Here is a 20,363-nt window from a genome sequence, read left to right as displayed (position 1 = left end):
GGAGCACCTCTTGCCATCGGGAAATAGGGAGATCTCTGGACCGGAGGGCCAGTAGTATGGTCGTCCAGATGGTACCATTCTCCCGCTCGACCTGTCCGTTACCCCGAGGGTTATAGCTGGTTGTCCTGCTAGAGGCAATGCCCCTGTTGAGCAGGAATTGACACAGCTCGTCGCTCATAAATGAGGACCCCCGGTCGCTGTGAATGTACGCGGGGTAGCCGAACAGGGAGAAGATGGAGAGGAGGGCCTTAATGACGGTCGATGTGATCATGACGGGGCTGGGAATCGCGAAGGGGAAGCGGGAGTATTCATCGCTCACCGCCAGTAAGTAAATGTTGCGGTTGCTAGAGGGAAGGGCCCCTTGAAGTCTATGCTGAGACGTTCGAAGGGGCGGGATGCTTTGATCAGGTGTGCGCGCTCGGGGCGGTAGAAGTGCGGTTTGCACTTTGCGCAGATGTGGCAGTCACGGGTTACTGTCCTGACTTCCTCGATGGAGAAGGGCAGGTTGCGGGCCTTAATGAAATGGTAGAAACGGGTCACCCCTGGATGGCAGAGGTCCGCGTGGAGGGAGCGGAGGCGGTCTATCTGCGCGCTGACAGGGCATCAGGAGGCTCATTGAGCTTCCCAGGACGATACAAGATCTCATAGTTGTACGTGGACAACTCGATCCGCCACCGTAAGATCTTGTCGTTCTTAATCTTGCCCCTTTGTGCATTATCAAACATGAAGGCCACTGACCGTTGGTCTGTGAGGAGGGTAAACTTCCTGCTGGCCAAATAGTGCCTCCAATGTCGCACAGCTTCGACTATGGCCTGGGCTTCCTTTTCCACAGAGGGGTGGTCGAGTTCGGAAGCCTGGAGGGTTCTGGAGAAGAAGGCCACGGGTCTGCCCGCTTGGTTCAGGGTGGCCGCCAGAGCTACTTCTGATGCGTCGCTCTCGACCTGGAAGGGGAGGGACTTGCCGATAGCGCTCATCGTGGCCTTTGCGATGTCCGCTTTGATGCGGCTAAAGGCCTGACAGGCCTCTGTCGATGGCGGTAAGGTCGTGGACTGAATGAGGGGACGGGCCTTGTCAGCGTAATTGGGAACCCATTGGGCGTAGTAAGCGAAGAAACCCAGGCAGTGTTTGAGGGATTTGAGGGTATTGGGGAGAGGGATTTCCATCAGGGGGCGCATGCGTTCAGGGTCGGGGCCTATCACTCCGTTACGCACTACGTAGCCGAGGATGGCTAGACGGTCGGTGCTAAACATGCACTTATCCTTATTGTATGTGAGGTTAAGGAGTTTTGCCGTTTGGAGGAATTTCTGGAGGTTGGCGCCATGGTCCTGCTGGTCGTGGCCGCAGATGGTGACATTATCAAGGTACGGGAAGGTAGCCCGTAATCCGTACTTGTCGACCATTCGGTCCATCACCCGTTGGAAGACCGAGACCCCATTTGTGACACCAAACGGAATCCTAAGGAAGTGGTAGAGGCGCCCATCAGCCTCGAACGCGGTGTACAGTCGGTCACTCGCGCGGATGGGGAGCTGGTGATAAGCGGACTTGAGGTCCACCGTGGAGAAGACTTTGTATTTCGCGATCTCGTTTACCATGGCGGAAATACGGGGGAGGGGATACGCGTCCAGTTGCGTAAACCGGTTGATGGTCTGGCTGTAGTCGATGACCATCCGGTTTTTCTCCCCAGTCCGGGCCACCAGCATTTGGGCTCGCCAGGGACTGTTGCTGGCCTCGATGACCCCTTCCTTCAGCAACCTCTGGACCTCGGACCTGATGAAGGTCCAGTCCTGGGCGCTTTACCGTCTGCTCCGGGTCGCGACGGGTTTGCAATCGGGGGTGAGATTAGCAAACAGGGAGGGAGGGTCCACTTTGAGGGACGCGAGGCTGCAGACAGTGAGGGGGGTATAGGGCCGCCGAATTGGAAGGTCAAGCTCTGCAGGTTGCACTGGAAGTCCAGTCCTAGGAGTGCCAGTACGCAAAGGTCAGGGAGGACAAGGAGTTTGTAATTTTTTAAAACCTTCCCTTGGACCGTGAGGTCCGCGATGCAGCAGCCGGTGATGCGGATGGAGTGTGAACCTGAGGCTAACCCGATTTGTGTTTTACAGGGTGGACAGGGAGCGCGCAGCGTCTTTCTGTGGCAGGGTGAACGAAGCTTTCCGTGCTCCCGGGCAGGCCGGGCGCAGGGGGCCGGGGGGGGGGGGGGGGGGGGGGGGGGCAGATTGGTGCGGTGCGCTGGAAGGGCCCGGAGGGGGGGATCCCCGGTTGCTGCGCGGTACAGCAGTGACCGATTTGGCCTGGCAGACGGAGGAGAAGTGGCCCTACTTCCCGCAGCTCATACAAAGGGTGGAGCGGGCAGGGCAGCGCGGGCGAGGGTGTTTGGTGAACCCACAGAAATAGCAGCGGGGCCCCGTGGACTTGTCGGGGCGTCCCGCGGCGCAGGCCTGAGGGTGTTCGGGAGTGGCGGATGGCGGTGGGGAAGCATGCCAGGAGGCCCAGGGTGGTGCTGGGGACATAGGCGCGGGCGTTTAAATCGGCGAACTCCAGGGAGGTGGAGAGAGTCCGTGCCTCAGTTAGGCTGAGGTCGTCTTTTTCCAGCAGCCGCTGGCGGATAGCGGCAGACTGCATCCCAGCCACGTGAGCATCTCTGATCAGAAGTTCCATCTGCTCTGTGGCTGAAACTTGGAGGCAGGAGCAATTCCTCCCCAGGACAGCGAGGGCCTGGTAAAATTCGTCTAAGGACTCACCGGGGAGCTGTTGTCTGGTAGCCAGCAGATGTCGGGTGAATACTCTGTTTACCGGTTTAAGAAACTGTCCATTCAGCTTGTCCATGGCCGCGTCGTATTCTTTTTCTTCCCCTATAATCGCGTAGGCCACCATGCCCACACTGGAGTGGAGGATGTGAAGCTTCTGTGCCATGGTGGGGGGGCTGCTTGCGGTCACCAGGTAACCATCGAAACACGGCAGCCAATGCTTGAAGATTTCCGATGCGTTCTGAGTTCGCGGGCCGATGTGGAGGCATTCGAGCTTCATCCGGAGCTCCATCTTCAAATTTCTAGCTGATTAAATTGATGTACTATCAATTGAACGCAAGACGTGTTACTGGACAAAAGTATGGCTTTAAACTGCTAGATGTCAGCCCTGCGGTCGATTACAGTAGAAAGACGAACGCCGGGAGTACTGGGTATTTATACCCCACCCTGGAGGCGGGGTTAACTCAGCCTCTCGACCAATCGGGGAGCCGTCACATGACTGGTCTCAACCAACCTGTCGAGAGGCACATGACCGACCAGGGCCAATGGTAAGCCGTTGTTCTGCACGAATGGCAGGCATCTATGCTAATCATACCACCACACTGTCCTGGGAGTGTTTGATGAGGACAGCGCAGAGGGAGCTTTACTCCGTATCTAACCCCGTGCTGTTCCTGTCCTGGGAGTGTTTGATGGGGACGGTGTAGAAGGAGCTTTACTCTGTATCTAACCCCGTGCTGTACCTGTCCTGGGAGTGTTTGATGGGGAGAGTGTAGAGGGAGCTTTACTCTGTATCTAACCCCGTGCTGTACCTGTCCTGGGAGTGTTTGATGGGGACAGTGTAGAGGGAGCTTTTGTCTGTATCTAACCCCGTGCTGTACCTGTCCTGGGAGTGTTTGATGGGGACAGTGCAGAGGGAGCTTTACTCTGTGTATCTAACCCCGTGCTGTACCTGTCCTGGGAATGTTTGATGGGGACAGTGTACAGAGAGCTTTACTCTGTATCTAACCCCATGCTGTACCTGTCCTGGGAGTGTTTGATGGGGACAGTGTAGAGGGAGCTTTACTCTGTATCTTACCCGTTCTGTACCTGTCCTGGGAGTGTTTGATGGGGACAGTGTAGAGGGAGCTTTACTCTGTATCTTACCCGTTCTGTACCTGTCCTGGGAGTGTTTGATGGGGACAGTGTAGAGGAGATTTACTCTGTATCTAACCCCGTGCTGTACAGGTCCTGGGAGTGTTTGATGGGGACAGTGTAGAGGGAGCTTTACTCTTTATCTAACCCCATGCTGTACCTGTCCTGGGAGTGTTTGATGGGGACAGTGTAGAGGGAGCTTTACTCTGTATCTAACCCCGTGCTGTACCTGTCCTGGGAGTGTTTGATGGGACAGTTTAGAGGGAGCCTTATTCTGTATCTAACCCCGTGCTGTACCTGTCCTGGGAGTGTTTGATGGGACAGTTTAGAGGGAGCTTTACTCTGTATCTAACCCCGTGCTGTACCTGTCCTGGGAGTGTTTGATGGGACAGTTTAGAGGGTGCTTTACTCTGTATCTAACCCCGTGCTGTACCTGTCCTGGGAGTGTTTGATGGGACAGTTTAGAGGGAGCTTTACTCTGTATCTAACCCCGTGCTGTACCTGTCCTGGGAGTGTTTGATGGGGACAGTGTAGAGGGAGCTTTACTCTGTATCTAACCCCGTGCTGTACCTGTCCTGGGAGTGTTTGATGGGACAGTTTAGAGGGAGTTTTATTCTGTAACAAATGTCTCCTGTTTACTCTGACAGAAACCTGTCGATGGAAACTGGGGTTTGTGGGGCCCCTGGAGTCGTTGTTCCCGGACCTGCGGTGGTGGAGTCCAGTTCTCTCGACGCCGTTGTGATAACCCACTTCCTGCAGCTTTTGGGAGATATTGCCAGGGAAGGAGAGAGATATTCCAATCTTGTAACCTGGATCCCTGCCCGTACAATAATGGTGAGGCTTCGACTCTGATATCTACCTTCACCCTCAGTCACCAGACATTTAACATGAGTCTGCCCCTTTGAGATTCACATTCACAGGAAGATCAATTCCCCCGAAACAGCACTGTCTGTTTCAACATTCTCCCCTGAATATGTCTGACATTAACCCCAGCCTGACACTCACACTCTCACACTCACTCTCACACTCACTCTCACACTCACTCTCACACTCACTCTCACACACTCACTCTCACACACACTCTCACACTCTCACTCTCACACTCACTCTCACACTCACTCTCACACTCACTCTCACACTCACTCTCACACATTCACACTCACTCTCACACTCACTCTCACACTCACTCTCACACACTCACACACTCTCACACACTCACTCTCACACTCACTCTCACACATTCAAACTCACACTCACTCTCACACACTCACTCTCACACACCCACTCTCACACACTCACACACTCTCACACACTCACTCTCACACTCACACTCTCACAGACTCACTCTCACACTCACTCTCACACACTCTCTCTCACACTCTCACACTCACTCTCACACTCTCACACACTTTCACACACTCACTCTCACACTCACTCTCACACATTCACACTCACACTCACTCTCACACACTCACTCTCACACACTCACACACTCTCACACACTCAACTCTCAAACTCACACTCTCACACACTCACTCTCACACTCACTCTCACACACTCACTCTCACGCTCACTCTCACACTCACTCTCACACTCTCACACACTTTCACACACTCACTCTCACACTCACTCTCACACTCACACTCTCACACACTCACTCTCACACTCTCACACACTTTCACACGCTCACACATTCACACTCTCTCACACATTCACACTCTCTCACACATTCACACTCACTCTCACACACTCACTCTCACACTCACACTCATTCTCACACATTCACACTCACTCTCACACACTCACTCTCACACACTCACTCTCACACTCACTCTCACACTCTCACACACTCTCACACACTCACTCTCACACTCACTCTCACACTCACTCTCACACTCACTCTCACACTCTCACACACTCACACTCTCACACACTCTCACACACTCACTCTCACACTCACTCTCACACACTCTCACACACTCTCTCACACTCACTCTCACACTCACTCTCACACTCACTCTCACACTCCCTCTCACACTCTCACACACTCTCACACACTCACTCTCACACTCACTCTCACACTCACTCTCACACTCTCACACACTCTCACACACTCAATCTCACACTCACTCTCACACTCACTCTCACACTCACTCTTACACATTCACACTCACTCTCACTCTCACACTCACTCTCACACTCACTCACTCACGTTCACTCTCACACTCACTCTCACACTCACTCTCACGCATTCACACACTCACTCTCACACTCACTCACACTCACTCTCACACATTCACACTCACTCTCACACATTCACACTCACTCTCACACACTCACTCTCACACTCACACTCATTCTCACACTCATTCTCACACAGTCACACTCACTCTCACACTCACTCTCATACATTCACACTCACTCTCACACTCACTCTCACACTCTCACACCCTCACTCTCACACTCATTCTCACACACTCTCACACATTCACACTCACTCTCACACACTCACTCTCACACTCACTCTCACACTCATTCTCACACACTCTCACACATTCACTCTCACACTCTCACACACTCACTCTCACACACTCACTCTCACACTCGCTCTCACACATTCACACACTCTCACACTCACTCTCACTCGCTCTCACACCCATTCTCACACTCACTCACACATTTACACTCACTCACTCACTTTCACACATTCACACACTCTCACACTCACTCTCACACTCACTCTCACACACTCACTCTCACACACACTCTCACACGCTCACTCTCACACTCACTCTCACACTCACTCTCACACATTCACACTCACTCTCACACTCACTCTCACACACTCACTCTCACACACACTCTCACACGCTCACTCTCACACTCACTCTCACACATTCACACTCACTCTCACACTCACTCTCACACTCACCCTCACACACTCACTCACTCTCACACATTCACACTCACACTCACTCTCACACACTCACTCTCACACACTCACACACTCTCACACACTCACTCTCACACTCACACTCTCACACACTCACTCTCACACTCACTCTCACACACTCACTCTCACACTCACTCTCACACTCACTCTCACACTCTCACACACTTTCACACACTCACTCTCACACTCACTCTCACACATTCACACTCACACTCACTCTCACACACTCACTCTCACACACTCACGCACTCTCACACACTCACTCTCACACTCACACTCACACACTCACTCTCACAGATTTACTCTCCCATTCACTCTCTCACATTCACTCTCTCACACTCACTCTCAGATTCACTCTCTCACACTCACTTTCACACATTCACTCTCACACACCCACTCGCACACTCACTCTCACATTCATACCTACTCTCACACTCACTCTCACACACTCTCACAGATTCACTCTCACATTCACTCTCACATTTACTCTCTCACACTCACATTCACTCTCTCACACTCACTCTCATGCACTCACTCTCACACTCACTCTCAAACTCACTCTCACATTCACTCTCTAACATTCACTCTCACACTCATTCTCACACTCATTCTCACGCTCACTCTCGCATTCACTCCCACATTCACTCTCACTCTCCCTCTCGGACTCACTCTACACTCACAGCTTCACTCACAAACTCACTCTCTCACATTCACTCTCACTCTCACACTCACTCTCACTCTCACTCTCACAGATTCACTCTCACATTCACTCTCTCACATTCACTCTCTCACACTCACTTTCACACATTCACTCACACTCACTCTCTCTCACACTCTCTCACATTCACTCTCTCACACTCACTTTCACACATTCACTCACACTCACTCTCTCTCACATACACTCTCTAGCACACACTCACTCTCACATTCAATCTCTCACACTCACTCTCACACTCACATTCACTCTCACACCCTCACTCTCACACACTCACTCTCACACTCACTCTTTCACACACTCTCTCACATTCACTCACTCACATTCACTCTCACACATTCACTCTCACACATTCACTCTTTCACACTCACTCTCACATTCACACTCGCTCACACTCACTAGCACACTCACGCTCACACTCACTCTCTCACATTCACTCTTTCATGGTCACTCCTTCACGTTCACTCTCTCAGATATACTGGGGCTGGTTCAGCTCACTCGGCTAAATCGCTGGCTTTTAAGGCAGACCAAGCAGGCCAGCAGCATGGTTCGATTCCCGTACCAGCCTCCCTGGACAGGCGCCGGAATGTGGTGACTAGGGGCTTTTCACAGTAACTTCATTGAAGCCTACTCGTGACAATAGGCGATTTTCATTTCATTTCATTTCATATACTCTCACATGTACTCTCACTTTCGCTCTCTCACATTCACACTCTCTCACACACTCACAATCACTCTCTCACACACACTTACATTCACACGCACACTCCTTCATACACACTCCCACTCACGCGTGCTCAGACACATTCACTCTCTGGCACACTCTCACACATTCACACACTCCCATACACGTCCCACATTCATTCACGTGCTCTCTCACAATAACAACCACACACACTCATTCTCACACTTTCACACACATGCTTTCTCGCACAAACACACACTTGCATACTCTCCCACACCCACCCTCCCACCCATGCTCTCTCGCATTCAGTCTTCACATACAGTCACACACCCACACCCATACTGTGACACACACGCACACACTCACACCATTTTGTGATACACACACTCACTCACACACACACCCATACTGTGACACACACACACTGTGATACACACTCACACACATACTGTGATACAGACTCAAACACACACACACCCATACTGTGACACACACAAACTGTGATACACACTAACACACACACTGTGATACACACTCACACACATACTGTGATACAGACTCAAACACACACACACCCATACTGTGACACACACAAACTGTGATACACATACTGTGATACGGACTCAAACACACACACCCATACTGTGACACACACACACTGTGATACATACGCACACACACCTCGTACTGTGACACACACACTGTGATACATACGCACACACACCTCGTACTGTGACACACACACTGTGATACATACACACACACACACACACCTTGCACTGTGACACACACACACTGTGATACATACGCACACACACACCTCGTACTGTGACACACACACTGTGATACATACACACACACACACCTCGTACTGTGACACACACACTGTGATACATACACACACACACACACCTCGTACTGTGACACACACATTGTGATACATACACACACACACACCTCGTACTGTGACACACAAACTGTGATACATACGCACACACATACACCTCGTACTGTGACACACACACACACTGTGATACATACGCACGCACACACCTCGCACTGTGACACACACACTGTGATACATAGGCACACACACCTCGCACTGTGACACACACACTGTGATACATACACACACACACACACACACACCTCGTACTGTGACACACACACACACTGTGATACATACACACACACACCTCGCACTGTGACACACACACTGTGATACATACGCACACACACCTCGCACTGTGACACACACACACACTGTGATACATACACACACACACACACACACCTCGTACTGTGACACACACACTGTGATACATACACACACACACACCTCGTACTGTGACACACACACACACTGTGATACATACGCACACACATACACCCATGCTGTGACACATACAGAAATGAAATGAAATGAAAATCGCTATTGTCACAAGTTGGCTTCTAATGAAGTTACTGTGAAAAGCCCCTAGTCGCCACATTCCGGCGCCTGTTCGGGGAGGCTGGTACGGGAATCGAACCGTGCTGCTGGCCTGCCTTGCTCTGCTTCCAAAGCCAGTGATTTAGCCCTGTGTGCTAAACCAGCCATGTGATACATACGCATACACATACACCCATACTGTGACACACACACACACTGTGATACACACTCACACCTATCCTGTGATACGTACTCACAAATACTGCGATACACACACACACACGTTCACACACGCACACAAACACACTATGTTACACACTGACTCACACACCCATACTGTGATGCACACTCACTCACATATTCACACTAACGCAAACAATCACAAAGACCCACACACAAACACGTGGCACAGGAAGATCCCATGTGCATCCTGGGGTGACGTGCTGGCGGTCCGCCTGATTCCTTGACCCTCTTGCCTCTGACAGGTCGGACATATCGAGATGAACAATGCGAGGCCAGAAACGGGCCTGATCCGAATGAGCAGGGCCGCTACCTGGAGTGGGAGCCTTACTACCACGGCATTCGTGAGCCAGACCTTTGCAAGCTGAACTGCCTGCTGAGGAGCACGTCGCAAGTCAACGTTTTCCACATCAGGGTCCGTTTCATTTTCAATTTATTTTTGGTCTCCGAACACCGCTGGCTGGGCCGTGGTATTGCCCGTCCCTAATCCCTTCAGAAGATGGTGGGTTAGTTGTGGTCTTGAACGGCTGCAGTCCCTGTGGTGTAGGTACACCCAGCGTGCTGTTAGGGAGGGAGTTCCAGGACGTTGCCCCAGCGACAGTGAAGGAACGGCCGGTACATTTCCCAGTCAGGGCGGTGAGTGAGTTGGAGGGGAACCTCCAGGTGGTGGGGTTCCCAGGTATCTGCTGCTCTTGTCCTTCTAGATGGCAGTGGTCGTGGGTTTGGAAGGTGGTTAGATCCTCTCTTGTAGGAGATGGTCATTGCCTGGCACTTGCGTGGCACAAAGGGGCTGGTTTAGCTCACTCGGCTAAATCGCTGGCTTTTAAAGCAGACCAAGCAGGCCAGCAGCACGGTTCGATTCCCGTACCAGCCTCCCCGGACAGGCGCCGGAATGTGGCGACTCGAGGCTTTTCACAGTAACTTCATTGAAGCCTACTCGTGACAATAAGCGATTTTCATTTCATTTTCAAATGTAACTTGCCACTTGTCAGCTGAAGCCTGGATATTGTCCAGGTCTTGCTGCGTTTGGACGTGGACTGCTTCATTATCTGAGGTGTCGGGAATGGTGCTGAACATTGTGTAATCATCAGCGAACATCCCCACTTCTGACCTTGTGATGGAAGGGAGGTCATTGTTGAAGCAGCTGAAGGTGGTTGGGCCTCGGACAGTACCCGGAGGAACTCCTGTAGTGATGCATGCCACACAGAATTGGCACGGTGCAAATGGAGGCCATTCAGCCGGCTCTCCAAATGAGCAGCACTATAGCACAAGTGGATAGCACTGCGGCTTCACAGCGCCGGGATCCCAGGTTCGATTCCCCGCTGGGCCACTGCCTGTGCGGAGTCTGCACGTTGTCTGCGTGGGTTTCCTCCGGGTGCTCCGGTTTCGTCCCACGGTCCAAATGTTAGGAGTTATTGGGTTACTGGGATAGGGTGGAAGTGAGGGCTTAAGTGGGTTGGTGCAGACTCGATGGGCTGAATGGCCTCCTTCTGCACTGGTACGTTCCGTAACTCGGAGCCATTCCCCTGCCTTTTCCCCGTACCCCTGCACATTGATTCCGTTCAAATAATCATCTAATTCCCTCTTGAATGCCTTCGATTGAACCTGACTCCACCCCACTTCCAGGTATTCCTGACTCCCAACCACAGTGTGAAAAGGCTTTTTCTTTTGCAAATCACTTTCAATCTGTCCTCTCTCATTCTTGATCCTTTTGTGAGGCGGGAACAGTTTCTCCCGATCGACTCTGTCCAGTCCCTTCATGATTTTGAACATCTCCCCCCATCAAATCTCCCCTCAGTCTTCTCCTCTCCAAGGGAAACAGTCCCAACCTCTCCAAGTGGGCCGAATGGCCTCCTTCTGCACTGCCTGTTCTAGGTTCCAATCTATCCGCATAACTGACGGTTCCTCAGCCCGGGAACTTGTTGGGATCCAGGACGAGAACCCAATTAGTTATCCAAAGTTTTCATCATTTCCTCATTGTCCAATATAATTTGAGGAATGCTGAATTCAAAATAGAACATAGAACACAGAACAGTACAGCACAGAACAGGCCCTTCGGCCCTCGATGTTGTGCCGAGCCATGATCACCCTACTCAAACCCACGTATCCACCCTATACCCGTAACCCAAACAACCCCCCCTTAACCTTACATTTTAGGACACTACGGGCAATTTAGCATGGCCAATCCACCTAACCCGCACATCTTTGGACTGTGGGAGGAAACCGGAGCACCCGGAGGAAACCCACGCACACACGGGGAGGACGTACAGACTCCGCACAGTGACCCAGCCGGGAACCGAACCTGGGACCCTGGAGCTGTGAAGCATTTATGCTAACCACCATGCTACCGTGCTGCCCCAAAATCACCTGGATTTTTTCTCTTCTCCCTGAGTTATAATGCCTGCGCCCCTTACTTCGTCCCTTGTCCATCAAAATACACTTTGAGTTTATTAACACAACACCCTCTGTGAGTTTTCCTTCTGTGTGGCATTCTTATCAAATAATTTACCTCACTCAATTTCCTTTGAATTCAGTAAGGCCCACTAAATCTTGCTTTTATTGATTCCCCTACTAGTGGTAACAATATTGATACTTTCTCCTCACTAACAAAATTACGAAGATATATCAAATGCAACTCATGAAGAAAGTTAACAATTATGATGTTGCTTGATTTTTTTCTGTGCTTAATCTTTGGAGAGAGAACGTTTCAGGACCAAGCTGAACCTCTGTTCAGATTAGAGTTCAATCAAGGACCTACTGACACTTCAGACAGACCTGGCTCCTCCCATCTACTATATAATCTGTACCCAAAGCTTAAGGCATTCTTTTGTCTCTTCTTACAAGATGTCCCTTCACTTGTTTAGCCAGGATCTAACACAATATCCCCAATAAAGTATCGACACCCCAGGGGACCTTCTAACATGAATGATATTCCATTAGCCAGCTATCTGTAAACAAGTAGGACCTACTTCTGCCAACTGGCTGACCTTCGGGACGCAAGGCGGCCTCCCTTTGTGGCAAGCGCCACGCTTGCTTACCATTAGCGCCAGGACCTCCTTGGTCCTCACAACCTCACTCCAAACAGGTTTAAAGGAGGAGTGGGCAAATGCGTATATCAGGTGCCATCTTCAACTAGTTCCTTTATGTCGTCTTCATCTTCACGAATACGAAAAATCCAACCTCGCACATATAGATCGTCATGAAGGGCAATAGCAACAAAATGCTTGTTTTACTCAGCACTGGATACTCCTGGGAGATGCCACACATGAATGCTGACCGCCTCGAGGGCTCTTGGTGTGTTTTTAATGTGGTATCACAGGTCAACTACAGCAGCGTAGTCTTTTCATTTAGAGTCAGCTGTAAATAGTAACTGACTCCAGGGTCTCAGCCTTTAAAATAAATTTTCACCCATCACTTTTCTTTCACAAAGTCTGCCACTTCTCTGATTTGCCAGTACTTCCCTGCCTTTAACTCACATGGCCTTTGCGTCCTTAAATTCAAAATGGAAGCAACACTGCTCCGTGATTTGGCGCCAGTAGCGTGTTCCTGGAGGGTGCTTCATGTCAAGTGCGCGTGCAGAGCATGTGACCTGCTCTCTGCTGCCACATCTGGCCGGAAGATTCCACACAGTCTCGTTTATTTTCGTATGAAAGGCGGCAGCAGCTGCCATTCTCTTCATTTTTATTTGCAATAAATATATTCTTGTGGACAGGTGGGCAGCAGAGATCGCAATATAACCAATAGCAAAGATGTTGAATACCAAAAAAAGCTGTCGACCTTTTTGACACCAAAGTTGGGTTCAGCGGGAGTCCTACTAACGTAGAATGTAAAAAGCTGTGGACACCGCTCCTGAGAATAAATATCATTGCCTCACCCGGATCTCAGCGTGGTCCAGGCCTCCAGCATTTCCGTTTCTCTCTCCGCCCCGCTGACATCTCCCCATCGCTGCTGACTCCCCCTCCCTCTGCCGCAGCCGCAGACGTTTTCAAACTTGGCCGCCATTCTCAATGTAAAGTGCGGACGCGGCGTTAAGTGCTTCTCCCACCCCTCCCCCCAGAGCGGGTCCACCGTGGGAGCGGAGCGACCAATCACTCCGCAACCCTCCCGACACCTTCCCCCAATCCCGACTTTGAGAAACGCTGCCGGGACCTACGCTCCAGCAGCCATACTGTCTATGTCCATCTTAACCCAGGTTTGAATAATATTACCGCACAAAATATAAAATATGACAATTTGTTGTGCTTATCATAGAATCAACAGTGCAGAAGGAGGCCATTTGGCCCATCGAGCCTGCACTGGCTCTTGGAAAGAGCATGCTACTTAAGTCCACGCCCCCACCCTCTCCCCGTATCCCAGTAACCCCACCCAACACTGAGGGCAATTTTGGTCACTAAGGGCAATTTAGCAAGCCCAATCCACCTAACCCGCACATCTTTGGACTGTGGGAGGAAACCGGAGCACCCGGAGGAAACCCACACGCACACAGGGGGAGAACGTGCAGACTCCGCACAGACAGTGACCCAACTGGGAATCGAACTTGGGACCCTGGAGCTGTGAAGCAACGGTGCTAACCACTGTGCTACCGGTGCTGCCCCCCCCCCCCCATCATAAACCGTTCTTGCGAACCTCTTCTGCAGTCTGCAATGCGCCCACACGCTGCCTATAGTGTGGAGCCCAGAACTGGACACAGTACTCCAGCTGTCGTCTAACTAGTGATTTATTTCTTTTTTTTAAAAATATTGTTATTGGAGCATTTGCAAAAATTTTACAACAATAACAAACAAAACAATAATAACATAAACATCAACATGGTAAGCTAGACATTTCCCACCCAACCCCTTCTGTACATCCCTTAACCATATTGCACCTACTCTCCCCCCCCCCTCCCCCCCTTCAGAATGCTGCTGACATTTTAATTTTCCCCGAGAAAGTTGACGAACGGCTGCCACCTCCGGGAGAACCCCAGCATTGACCCCCTCAAGGGAAACTTTATTTTCTCCAGCTTGAGAAACCCAGCCATGTCACTGACCCAGGTCTCCACACTCCGGGGCTTCGAGTCACTCCACATTAACAGGATCCGTCTCCGGCCTAGCAGGGAGGCAGAGGCCAGAACGTCGGCCTCTTTCACTCCCTGAACTCCCGGATCTCCTGACACCCCAAAGATCGCCACCTCTGGACTCGGCACCACACGCGTACCTAGCCCCTTGGTCATTGCCTTGGCAAACCCCTGTCAGGCTCCCCCAAGCTTCGGGCATGCCCAAAACATGCGGACATGGTTTGCTGGGCTTCCCGCACACCTCACACATCTGTCTTCTACCCTGAAAAGCTTGCTCATCCTCGCCACCGTCATGTGTGACCGGTGTACCACCTTAAACTGGATTAGACTGAGCCTGGCACAGAAGAGGAGGAATTAACCCTGTTTAGGCCGTCCGCCCACAGACCTGCCTCTAACTACCCACCTAGCTCCTCCTCCCACTTGCCCTTCAGTTCCTCCACCGGGGTCTCCTCCGCCTCCAACAACTCCTGATAGATATCCGACACTTTCCCCTCCCCCAGCCAGATACCGGAGACTACTCGGTCCTGTATCCCCCATGGCAGGGTCAGCGGGAAAGCCAACACCTGTTTCCTCAGAAAGTCCCGGACTTGTAAATATCTGAAACCGTTCCCCCGGCGACAGCTTGAACTTGTCCTCCAGCGCCTTCAGACTGGGAAAGATCTCCCATCCGTCTAATCCAGGGGTGGGCAAACTACGGCCCGCGGGCCGCATGCGGCCCGCCAAAGGTATTTCTGCGGCCCACCAAGTCATTAAAAAAAAAAAAAATTATTTTTTTTAAAATAATTTTTTTTTTTTTTAACATTTTTTTTAAGGTTAATGGGGGGGGGGGGCTGTTGGGTTACTTACTGGTATAGGGTGGATACGTTGACTTGAGTAGGGTGATCATTGCTCGGCACAACGTCGAGGGCTGAAGGGCCTGTTCTGTGCTGTACTGTTCTATGTTCTATATGAGGCGCCCAGAATCATAACCGGGTGAAGTAATTATTTTACTTAATATACTATGCGGCCCTTTGTGAATTGTGAATTTCTGAATGTGGCCCTTGCACGGAAAAGTTTGCCCACCCCTGGTCTAATCCCTGCTCTCTGCCAACTCCGGAACCCGCCATCTATCCTGCCCGACGCAAACCTGTAGTTATTGCAAATCGGGGTCCAGACTGACGCACCCTCCACCCTCCATTGCCCTCGGATCCTCGTTGCCGCCACCACCACCGGGCTAGTGGAGTAACGGGCCGGCGAGAACGGCAGAGGTGCCGTTACCAGTGCTCCCAGGCTGGTGCCTTTGCATGACGCCGCCTCCATCCGCTCCCATGCCGACCCCTCCCCCATTACCCACTTCCTAATAATCATGGCTATATTCGTCGCCCAGTAGTAGTTGCAGAAGTTCGGCAGCCCCAACCCACCCCCCCCCCCCTCCCCTCCCCCCCTCGACTGCGCTCCAGCAACATTTCTATAAGTTCAGCATCCTTTCTCTTCTACTCTTTTCCCTGATTAATAAAGCCCAGGGTACTGTATGTTTTATTAACTGCTCTCTCTGCCTGTCACCTCCAATGAACCAGGCACCACTACACCAAAGGCCCTCTGCTCCTGGACCCAGTTTTAGAATTTTACTCCTTATTTTATCTCGTCTCTTCACGTAGCTCCTATCACAATGCATCAAACACTTCTACACATCGAACCTGATCTGCCGCCTATCCGCCAATGGTTCTGACCTTGACAACTGACCTCTGAACCCATCCCTTGCCCCCCCTGCAGGTGAAGGACGGGACGCGGTGCAGTCCCCACAGCGACGCCGTTTGTGTCAGGAACCGCTGCGTCAAGACGGGCTGCGACGGGGTCATCGGGTCGAATAAAACGGTACAACAAGTGTGGGATATGCGGCGGGTTGGACACAGTCTGCCAGCGTGTCATCAGACGCTTCCGGAACAGCACGTGAGTCCAAGCGCAAGCCCCGTGGGCAAGCCGCAACCTTTGACCCCGTGCCTCATCTACTTTCCAACCACCTGGCCCTCCTGACCCTCGCTCCCCGCGATATTTCTTTCACCCCCTGAACTCCCCAAGTACGCTTAAATCCAAAGAACCCACAGAATCCTTCCACTGCAGGATAAGCCATTCGGCCCATCGAGTCTGCACCGACCATCCGGAAGAGCACCCTGCCTGGGCCCACTTCCGCGCACTATCCCCGTAACTCTGCACATTGATCGTGGCCAATCCACCTAACCTGCACACCTTTGGACTGTGGGAGGAAACCGGAGCACCCGGAGGAAACCCGCGCTGACACGGGGAGAACGTGCAAACTCGACACTAGTGCTGCATCTGCCATCCTCTCCACAGCCCAAGAGGTTGCTGCCAACATCGCATGACCTCTGACCCCCTTGACATTAAGCATCCAGCCGCTGAAAGCTGACTCACTCCTGCCCCAATCCCCTCTCCCTTGGATCTCACGACGCCACACCCCCCCCCCTCCCCCACACCCAATCCCCCTGAGCCCTTGACCCCACATGTCTCCCTCAATTGGAGAGTGAACAGATTCATCGTGGGGGTGTGGTCGATGGATGACAAAACCTGCCGATTAAAGAACTGAATTCTCTCCCAAATCTCTTCCAGGGTCAACTACAATGACGTGGTTGTCATTCCTGCCGGGGCGGCCAACTTCAAAGCACGTCAGGAGTTTCGGCGAGGACAGACGCGGTTCACGGCCTACCTGGCTCTGAAGAGGGCGAATGGGACCTACGTCCTCAACGGGAACACCCAGATCTCAGGCTTCGAGAGCCTGATAGATGTGGGCGGTGTGGCGCTGCGTTACACAGGGTGGAGCCCGAGGCGAGACGCTGTGGAGGCCATCACTCACGGAGTACTGACCGAGCCACTGACCCTGCAGGTCTACAACCCGAGCAGGCAGAGGGTGGTCAGGATCCTTTACTCTTACTATTTGCGCCGGGCAGAGGTGCGAGGTGAAGGGCAGGGTGGCGCACATGCGTCCATCCCCAGGCAGCCCACTGCAACATCTGTCCATGCACCGCTCCACCTCACGCTGCCCACTCATGTGCCTGGTACTGCCCGGCCCAATGCCACACTGCCCACTGCCACTGTGCGCCCTCGCACGCCAGCTTCAACATCACCCACCACCACAATGCCCACTGCCACTGTGCGCCCTCGCACGCCAGCTTCAACATCACCCACCACCACACTGCCCACTGCCACTGTGCGCCCTCGCACGCCAGCTTCAACATCACCCACCACCACAATGCCCACTGCCACTGTGCGCCCTCGCACGCCAGCTTCAACATCACCCACCACCACAATGCCCACTGCCACTGTGCGCCCTCGCACGCCAGTCCCAACATCTCCCACCACCACACTGCCCACTGCCACTGTGCGCCCTCGCACGCCAGTCCCAACATCTCCCACCACCACACTGCCCACTGCCACTGTGCGCCCTCGCACGCCAGCTCCTGCACTGCCCATTGTCACTCTGCCCACTGCCAGAGTGCCCACCCGCAAAGCTGTGCCACCATCGCTCAGCCCAGCGCTGCCCAGTCACACGCAGACTCCCACAATGACCAGCTCCTCACTGCCCAACTCTACAGTCACTCCCGTTGAGAAGACCACTGAAAGGTGGTACGCAGGACGCTGGCAATCTTGCTCCGCTAAGTGCGGAGTAGGATGGCGTGTTCGTTGGGTGCGTTGCCTCAATGGAAATGACGTTCACAAGGGGGGGTGCAATCAACAGAGGAAGCCAAAAGCCATGGCGTTATGTGTGAAGCGGAGGTGTTAAGTGGGCGAGGGACAGGAGGCTTCCCTCTGCCAGCAACATCCCCTCTCCTACTCAGCTGCCATCACCTCGGTCCCATCAAACACTCCCAGGACAGGTACAGCATGGGGTTAGATACAGAGTAAAGCTCCCTCTGCACTGTCCCCATCAAATACTCCCAGGACAGGTACAGCACGGGGTTAGATACAGAGTAAAGCTCCCTCTGCACTGTCCCCATCAAACATTCCCAGTACAGGTACAGCACGGGGTTAGATACAGAGTAAAGCTCCCTCTGCACTGTCCCCATCAAACACTCCCAGGACAGGTACAGCACGGGGTTAGATACAGAGTAAAGCTCCCTCTACACGGTCCCTATCAAACACTCCCAGGACAGGTACAGCACGGGGTTAGATACAGAGTAAAGCTCCCTCTACACTGTCCCCATCAAACACTCCCAGGACAGGTACAGCACGGGGTTAGACACAGAGTAAAGCTCCCTCTACACTGTACCCCATCAAACACTCCCAGGACAGGTACAGCACGGGGTTAGATACAGAGTAAAGCTCCCTCTACACTGTCCCCATCAAACACTCCCAGGACAGGTACAGCACGGGGTTAGATACAGAGTAAAGCTCCCTCTACACTGTCCCCATCAAACACTCCCAGGACAGGTACAGCACGGGGTTAGATACAGAGTAAAGCTCCCTCTACACTGTCCCCATCAAACACTCCCAGGACAGGTACAGCACGGGGTTAGATACAGAGTAAAGCTCACGTGACATTTTAAATTATTGATTACAGTAAGAAGTCTTAGAACACCAGGTTAAAGTCCAACAGGTTTGTTTCAAACACGAGCTTTCGGAGCGCAGCTCCTTCCTCAGGTGATGGCTCCGAAAGCTCGTGTTTGAAACAAACCTGTTGGACTTTAACCTGGTGTTCTAAGACTTCTTACCGTGCTCACCCCAGTCCAACGCCGGCACCTCCACATCAAAATTATTGATTGATTCTGTTTAAATGTTCTGCTGATAAAAAGCTTGTCAATGCAGATGTCTCTGTAAGAGATGGTCCTCTGCAATTCAGATTATATTTTAGAATGCTCCTTTTGCATTTTTTGAAATTCCCCACTCAAATAAATCAATATTTTGCACAACGTTCATCGATGTCTCTTCGGTTACTGAAGATTACACATTAAGACTCACTTTTCTTCGGGAATTTTGGGGACAGTAACTCACCTCCTGACTCCCAAAGGCTGTCCACCATCTACAAGACACAAGTCAGGAGTGTGATGGATTACTCCCCTACTTGCCTGGACGGGTGCAGCTCCAACAACACTCATGAGGCGGCATGATAGCACAGTGGTTAGCACTGCTGTTTCACAGCTCTAGGGGCCCAAGGTTCGATTCCCAGCTTGGGTCACTGTCTGTGTGGAGTCTGCACGTTCTCCCCGTGTCTGGTGATGAGGAAAGTTGCAATCACCTAATATTATTACACTATTATTATCTTTACACACTTCTGCAAATTACGCACATATTTGCTCCTCAATTTTACGCGACTAGGGGTTTATAATAAACACCTAGCAATGTGCTTGTACCTTTTTTATTCCTAAGCTCTACTCACCAAGCTTCATTTAACAAGATGATGTCCCCCAAGATGTCA

The 20,363-nt window shown here is 51.9% G+C and overlaps 1 protein-coding gene across 1 annotated transcript in view; it reads left to right on the top strand.

Annotated features, from left to right (window-relative positions):
* Positions 1 to 18,843, top strand: part of LOC119967978 (A disintegrin and metalloproteinase with thrombospondin motifs 5-like) — an 81,284-nt gene extending 62,441 nt beyond the window's left edge. Inside the window, 5 exon segments of the mRNA XM_038801079.1 lie at positions 4,526 to 4,712; positions 10,146 to 10,315; positions 16,709 to 16,804; positions 16,806 to 16,885; positions 17,561 to 18,843. Of these exon segments, the coding sequence (XP_038657007.1) occupies positions 4,526 to 4,712; positions 10,146 to 10,315; positions 16,709 to 16,804; positions 16,806 to 16,885; positions 17,561 to 18,731 (1,704 nt within the window). The 3' untranslated portion in view covers positions 18,732 to 18,843.
* Positions 18,844 to 20,363: the final 1,520 nt, after the last annotated feature.

Source organism: Scyliorhinus canicula, chromosome 6 (assembly GCF_902713615.1).
Source record: "Scyliorhinus canicula chromosome 6, sScyCan1.1, whole genome shotgun sequence".
In the NCBI taxonomy this organism is placed as follows: Eukaryota; Metazoa; Chordata; class Chondrichthyes; order Carcharhiniformes; family Scyliorhinidae; genus Scyliorhinus; species Scyliorhinus canicula.
Note: the sequence above shows the minus strand (reverse complement) of the source record. Positions and strands in the feature narration are given on the sequence as shown.